The 7,732-nt window shown below is 53.5% G+C and overlaps 1 protein-coding gene across 1 annotated transcript in view; it reads right to left on the reverse strand.

Moving 5' to 3' along the window:
• Positions 1–1,051: 1,051 nt before the first annotated feature.
• Positions 1,052–7,732, reverse strand: part of MAP3K15 (mitogen-activated protein kinase kinase kinase 15) — a gene marked incomplete at its 3' end in the record, with an annotated part of 115,319 nt that continues 108,638 nt past the window's right edge. Inside the window, exons 19-23 of the mRNA XM_017887235.1 lie at positions 4,656–4,839; positions 3,717–3,876; positions 2,831–3,005; positions 1,514–1,699; positions 1,052–1,181 (exon numbers count right to left, since the gene is read on the reverse strand). Of these exons, the coding sequence (XP_017742724.1) occupies positions 1,052–1,181; positions 1,514–1,699; positions 2,831–3,005; positions 3,717–3,876; positions 4,656–4,839 (835 nt within the window). The remainder of the gene's footprint in view (positions 1,182–1,513; positions 1,700–2,830; positions 3,006–3,716; positions 3,877–4,655; positions 4,840–7,732) is intronic.

Consider the following 7,732-nt stretch of genomic DNA (forward strand, 5'->3'; position numbering starts at 1 on the left):
AAGGAAGGAAGGAAGGAAGGAAGGAAGGAAGGAAGGAAGGAAGGAAGGAAGGAAGGAAGGAAGGAAAGAGGTACAGCCAGACTGCCACCCAAGCCTGTCCCATTTTACTACAGAAGATGTCTGCTTGGAGTGGGAGAGGAATTAAGCACTGGGGTTTCCCAAGCCTCTCCTGCGGCCGAGCCTGGGCTACACAGTGCATTCAGGAGGGTGAGCCAGAGCCGATCAGCAGGGGGCTGAAGGAAAGGGGGAAACCGTGATGGCAACAGAATAGGCTGTAAAGCCTCCCTTAGCAGGAAGAAGTTGCCAGAGAAGGAAAATCAACTTTGGTAACATTTCAAAAAGGAAATCGACAAAAACCAAAGATTTCTGTGACTACTATGTGATGATTCGGAGAGAGGAATCTGAGCCACTGTATTGTCAATTACCCAGGAGGGATTCCTCAATGCACAATGAGGGGGATACCAGGGGACTGGAGGATCCTTCCTCTCTGGCCCCATGCTCCCTTTTTATTTTATTTTATTTATTTTTATTGAGACGGAATCTCACTCTGTTGCCCAGGCTGGAGTGCAGTGGCGTGATCTCGGCTTACTGCAACTTCCACCACCTAGGTTCAAGCAATTTTCCTGTCTCAGCCTCCGAGTAGCTGAGATTACAGGCACGTGCCACCAAGCCTGGCTAATTTTTTGGTATTTTTAGTAGAGATGGGGTTTCACCATGTTGGCCAGGCTGGTCTCGAACTCCTGACCTCAGTTGATCTGCCCACCTCATCCTCCCAAAGTGCTGGGATTACAGGCGTGAGCCACCACGCCCGGCCCCATGCTGCCTTTTGAGATCGTGAGTTTAGTCTATGTGCAGTCACCTTCATTATGCTTCAGGGACATGTAAATACAGCACCATGAGATGCTCTCAGAACTGCAGAATCAGCCCTGCAAGAGGTCTATGACAACATGCATTTAATTGCAAGGAAGTAGATAACCAAGATGGAAAAGAGAAAAGCAAAAACTGTTGGATGAAGAGCTTACTTCTTATCTTTTCATGGCCTAAAGCTGACCTTGACCACAAAGGGGGCGCTCACCTGGGATGAGAATGGTGACCGCGGCCTGCACCGCTCGGCGGATGATGTTGTCCATCGCGAACATCCAGTGGGGCCTAATTAAGTGGTTCCTCAAAATTTTATTTACCTAAAAAAACGAAAAAAAATCGCAAAAATCCAGATTTCTAGTGCATTGCACGGAGAATCATGACAGAATCTATACTCATCCTCTTGGTGGCCGCATGCAATTGGCCAGTTCACCCAGATGCCACTTCCTGGACTTCATGGTTTAGGAGGAGCTGCTGAAGCTCAGGATTCGGGTGCACACAGTTAAGAAGAGGGGGATACCAGGGGACTGGAGGATCCTTCCTCTCTGGCCCCATGCTCCCTTTTTATTTTATTTTATATGGAGGCTATGGAGGAAATGGTAACTGACTTCCACCATCTGGTGTGTTCCCTAGGGCCAGATGGAGCACTTACGGCATCCTGAAATCCGAACAGCACCAGGTGAATCTGACTGATGGACGAGCTGTCAAAGTCCAGGTCCACCTTGAGCTTTGATATTGTGGTCGCCATCACCCGGTGCTCTGGGGAGCGGATGAAGTCCCTCAGGATCCCAATGATTTGCTTGATGTGGCCAACTGAGAGATGCAACTCTTCGGAACTCTGACAACACACACAAATCATTTTCACTGAGTAAGTCGGATTGAGAAAGCGAGAATTCAGAACATACTGGGGGAAGCAAGACAGTCCATTTGCTAAGAAACTTGTGGAACTCCCAGGTGAGAAGGGGCCTCTGTTGGTTCCTGGAATTCCCTCCATAACCTTCCTGTCAGGGTTCTGGCCTCTTCTCCCTGGTGGGTACACAGCTAAGCCCCTCTGCGAATGGCCTCCTGTTTAACCCCTCGTAAGAGCCCCCATCAAGGCCACAGACATAGTTCAGAGCGGAGCAGCGGCCTTTTCCTAAAAGGCCCTTTTCCATCCGAAATAAGGGAGGGGGGCCGGGCGTGGTGGTTCACACCTGTAATCCCAGCACTTTGGGAAGTCTAGGCAGGCGGATCTCCTGAGGTCAGGAGTTCGAGACCAGCCTGGCCAACAAGGCAAAACCCCATCTCTACTAAAAATACAGAAATTAGCTGGGTGTGGTGGCAGGCACCATGTAATCCCATCTACTCAGAAGGCTGAGGCGGGAGATTCACTTGAACCTAGGAGGTGGAGGTTGCAGTGAGCCAAGACCACACCGCTGCACTCCAGCCTGGGCGACAGTGAGACTGTCTAAAAATAATAATAAAGATTAAAAAACAATAATAATAAACTGAAATAAGGGAGGGGGATCGGTTTGCCAGTCCTGCGCCCTAGTTCAAAATCAGCTATTTTCACCCATAACCACCCTCCCCAAGGTGGCTGTTCTCCCAGTTTCTGAGGGCAGCTCTAGCATGTCCTACAGTTGGGGATTAACTCCAGGACTCAAAACCGGATCATGAGAGAGGCCAGAGAAAGTGCTTCGGGCTTTCTGCTACAATCTGGCTGGTTTTCACCAGGTGGCAGCACCACCCCACCAATGCCTAGAATCACTGCGGTATCTGCAAATCCACGTTTCGGCAGAGCTTTTTTCTTTGTATTTTCTTTTGTTTTGTTGGGGAAGGGAAGGACATTAGGGAAACATTTACAGTGATCACTGTAACTATGCAGATGTTCCAGGGCGGCGGGAACCGAGGTCCCTGACTGGACCTGTCTGGGGACTGGGACTTGGGCAGAGGCAGCGGGAAGAGTCGGTGCCCTCCCCCGGGCAAGTACCTGGGCCACGCACTCCTGCAGGTTGGAAGCCACCTGGTTCTGCTCCTCCCAGAGGATTTTGTACAGGATGGCACGGCGCTCACTGTCCTTGCGTAGCAGGAAGAGGCCTGGGTCCCTGTCCTCCGGGGATGAGGCCAAGCCGCGGTCTTCCAAGGCTGAGCTTTCGTCTGGAACACTGTGGACAAACACCAAACACGTGTGACAATCTCGGTGCGTGCCGGGGCACTGTCCCCAGGAGTGTGTCACATTAGGACGCCCTGGAGGAGGGCTGAGAGGTAACTGCGATGCAGTCCCTGTGCTCAAGAAGATGAAATTGTCAGAGGAAGGACAGACATGGAGCGTTCTGTCAACCCCCACAGCAGGGGGGAGAACAGAAGGAGGGGAGGCGGGATAAAGGAGCCTCCCAGGAGAGGGGAGGAGGGAGGGAGGGAAGGGGCAAGTGCAGAAGGAGAGGTGAGGCAGGAAAGGTGAGGGGACGGGGAGGAGGAAGAGAGAGGAAGGAAAAGAAGTACGGGGCGAGGAGGGGCACAGGAGGAGGAGGGAGCCGGACGATGAAGGGACAGAGGGGGGCGAGGGGAGGTGATGGGGAGAGAGAAGGGGAAGAGTAAAGAGGGGAAGTATCCAAGGAGAGGGGAGAAAGAAGGGAAGAGGAGAGATGGGTGAGGGCACATGTGGGGAATGAAAGGACAGGTAGGGAGGGGAAGGGACAGCGAGTGAAAGAAGCGCCCTCCTTGCCGGGATGGGACCGCCCAGCCGCCCTACTGCTCTGCAGAAGGGAAGCAAAACCCCTCAGTGGCCATCTGGTTGGGACCAGGGAGGTGCCTTGTGGCAGAGGACTGCCAGCACCCTTTCGGGCCCGCAGCGGAGGGACAGGATGCGAGTGTACCTGAGAAGGTGGCCAAGGTGGTGCCTGGGCACCCGGGTCCTCTCAAAGAGCGCGTCAGGCTGGGCGTCGGAGTCCGGGGAGACGGAGCTGTGCTCACTGCTGCTGGTGGCCATGGGCTCCCCCTGTGTGGGCAGGGCCAGGACGACACCCCGGGGACCTTCTGTAGGGGGACAGCCAGACACCGAATGGGGAGACTCAGAGAGGGACGGGGTAGGGCTGAGTCCCTGGCAGCCCCTCAAGCCCCGGTGAATTGCCCAGGCACCCAGGATCCTGGAGAAATGTGGGTCGGGCGGGGTATGGGCCCCAGGTGCTGTATTTCTACTCCGATGCATGCAGTCGGGGGTCCATCATGCAGCAAGTTGCTGAGTCACTCTGTGGTGGCTTCTGACCCTGATCGGTACCAGGGAAAAGAGGACAAACTGCTTCCTTTTCAGGGGCCACTCTTACATCATTGCCAGTTAGGACTTACTGCCCCAGAAGGTGTCACTGGACTTCGGTGGCCTGCAGGACAGCCACCTCAGGCAAACCTCCCTGACACATCCTTTAATCAAGGTCAGGGTTGGCACATGATGACAAGCCAGGATCCAAAACTGAAGCCCCAGGCTCTGCACGTGGGGAAGACAAAGAACCCCAGCTGGGGTACCTCCTGCCGCCCCACTCTCTTCCCAATCCTGAAGGAACAACTTCCAGCAGAGGGCAGTCCAGCCACCCAGAGACTCCCTGGGCCTCTGTCAGGAGATCGAGGTGCATTTATGAGTTAAATTTCGACAACCTCCAAACCTACTGCATAGGTCCCGTCACTCTTTACAAAAATGGGCATGACGTGAGCAGCCCAGTGCTCTGGACAGCCAGAACTCTCCCTCCTGAGCAGCAGAGAAGCCCAGGGGCCCAGCATTCATGTGGCCAGGGTGCTGCCCCAGCTGGCCAGGGAGGCCTCACCTGAGGGCTTGAAGGCAATTCGGTTCTTCTTGCCCTTGTTCACCTGCCTTAAGAAACCCTCTCTCAGTAGCTCAGCGGTGGTGGCACGTTTGTGGGGGTCAGGCTCGAAACAGGATAAAATGAAGGCTCGGGCTTCAGCTGACAGGGCTTCTGGAATCTCAGGGTGGATCTTAAACATGCCCACCTGTGTTTAAGGGAGAGGCAACCGATGCGTCAGTGAGGCCTTGGGTGAATTCGGGTATCCGCGTCTCAGTCCAAAGCTCCTGTACACCTGGCACAGGGCGGGCATAACCCATGCCTCCACCCCGAGGTGGAGTCCATTTCCCGCCCTGCCCCCAGCATCTTGTGACTTGACTTTGACCAACAGATGGTGACAGAAGTGACATGGTGAGAGTTTCGGGGCCTGGGCCTTAAGAGGTCTTGTGGCTCCACTAGTCCCCCTTAAAGCCCCGAGAAAGCCATGCAGAGAGGAAGCCCAGGAGGCACAATCCCGTGGAGAGGACACCCCAGCCATCCCAGCTGGAACTGCCACGAGGGAGGGGCCTCTCAGGCCACTGTGCTCCAGCCAAACCACCTTGGCTGCAACCACGTGAGTGAGCCCAGGCGAGACCCACAGAAGAGCCAACAGTCAGCTCACAGAGGCAAGAGAAAAAGTCATCGCTTTAAGCTTCTGAAATTTTGGGGTGGTTTGGTATATAGCAGTAGAGAACTGAGATGGGACTTGGGCCACAGCCTAGGGCGGCATGTCCTCTAAGGATACTCAAAGGCATCTGTTACCTGTTCCCTGACGCACAGGGTCCCCAAGAGATGCCTTTAACACCTCTCAATCCCTCTGCATCCACAGCCCAGATTCCCAGCCTCCAGCTCAAAACCACAAGCAGACAAAACCTTGAGGCCGCCCACGTACAGACAGGTAAGTAATGGCTCTCTGTCCCTGTGACCTGTAGGGAAGTAAGAGTTGGTTCTGAGCTGTCACATCTTGCTGTGACATGGGCATGCTTCCATGACATGTTACACAGCCCCTCATTGATATTGTTCCCGGTAGGGCGGCCCTCTCATCTTTTTAGGAGTTGTCACCTTCGGTTCCGCAGTCCACCCTGTGTCTTTTCCAAGCCCACCCAACAATCCAGGCGCGGAAGCTGTTTGGTCCTCACCCATTCCCAGCTCCTCAGAGCTCCTGGGGGCTGGCTCGGCCTCCACCAGCCCCGCCGAGAGAGCTCAGAGTGCTGCAGTGTAGAGGGGAGAGCCTCCCTCCCGACTTCATGTCCCCTTGACTTGGCAGCCACGGCCATGTGCTGTTTCCAATGCACCGCTCCTCCTGGCCAGGCTGCCCAGCTCAGGAGTTACGGATTCGAAGAACACTAAATGCTGGGTGAAATCCCCCCACCAGGTCTGCAATGCAGGGCGCCTCACAGGTGGCTCCTCTCACCTGAGCGGTAGGGAGGTTAAGTTGGCAGTGCTCACAGGCGCTAGGGGTACAAAGACCAACATTCAGGCAAGAACATGAAGAGGAAAGGGTGGCCTCTCCCCTGGCTCTCAGAAGACAGCACATGTGGGCAGCACGCTGACACCTGGCCGGGATGTCCTCTTTAAGGGTGCTTTGCTGTGACCCAAAAGGTCCTCATATAGGTCTCCTGGCGCCACTGTAACAAAATACCACAAACTGGGTGGCTGAAACAACAGGAGCTTATTATCTCACAGTCCTGGAGGCCGGAAGTTCAAGATCCAAGTGTTGGCAGGGCCAGGGACTCCTGAAACATGTGGAATCCCCCTTTGCCTCTTCTAGCTTCTTGTGGTCTTCAGGTGGTCTCTGGCACTCCTTGGCTCCTAGATGCACCCCCCTCACTCCTCTGCCTCCCCAAGGCATTCCCCTGGGAATCGCACTTTCTCTTCTGAGCATGTGTGTTCAATTTTGAGACGGGGTCTCACTTGTTCGCCCAGGCTGGAATACAGTAGCATGATTATAGCTCACTGCAGCCTCCAACTCCTGGGCCCAAGGGATCCTCCCGCCTCAGGTTCCTGAGTAGCTGGGGCCACAGGTGTGTGCCACCAAATGAGCTAATTTTTTAATCTTTTGTAGACACGGGGTCTTGCTATGTTGCCCCTGGGGATCTTGAACTCCTGGCCTCAAGTGATCCTCCTGCATCAGCCTCCCGAAGTGCTGGGATTATAGGGGTGAGCCACTGCACCTGGCTCAAATGTCCCCCTCTTTTTAAAAGACACCAGGCTGGTCCAAGTGCAGTGGTGTTTGCAGCTAGTTGATGACAAACAGTTACAGATTTCTTTGTTCCTTCTCCACTCCCACTATTTCACTTGACTAGTTAAAAAAATAAAAAGATTAAAAAAAGAAAAAAAAGTATAAAGACACCAGTCATACTGGATTAGGGCCCACGTTCCAGACCCCATTTTCATTTGATTTTCCTTGTAACGACCCTATTTCCAAAGAAGGTCACATTCTGAGGTACTGGGGTTAGGACTTCATAGATCATTTTGGGTGACACAGTTAAATCTGCAACAGTCCCTTCGGGGGAAAGAGAGTTTCCTTTGTTTCAGATACTGCCCAGAAGTTTCTTGAAATTTTTCTAAAGGATTGAAGGGTCCCAGAAATAAAGAACACAGGGGCCATTATTTATTTAATAATAACTTTCTCATTGGCAATGAAAAGTGACTTCATATGCCATCCAAAGAAGTCAATACATTTTCAAACCCTTTGTACAGGCTGGGCACGGTGGCCCTTGCCTGTCATCCCAGCACTTTGGGACGCAGAGGCAGGTGGATCACTGGAGTTGCCAGACCAGCCTGGCCAACATGGTGAAACCCCATCTCTACTAAAAATACAAAATAGCCAGGCATTGTGGCCCATGCCTATAATCCCAGCTACTCGGGAGGCTAAGGCAGGAGAATCCCTTGAACCCGGGAGGCAGAGGCTGCAGTGAGCCAAGATTGCACCACTGCACTCCAGCCTGGGCGACAGAGTAAGACTCTGTCCAAAAAAAGAAAAAAGAGAGATGTGATCTCACTATGTTACCCAGGCTGGACTTGAACTCCTGGGCTCAAGCAGTCCTGCCTTAGCCTCC

This window comes from Rhinopithecus bieti, unplaced genomic scaffold (assembly GCF_001698545.2).
Source record: "Rhinopithecus bieti isolate Rb0 unplaced genomic scaffold, ASM169854v2 scaffold_17420, whole genome shotgun sequence".
NCBI classification, from domain to species: domain Eukaryota; kingdom Metazoa; phylum Chordata; class Mammalia; order Primates; family Cercopithecidae; genus Rhinopithecus; species Rhinopithecus bieti.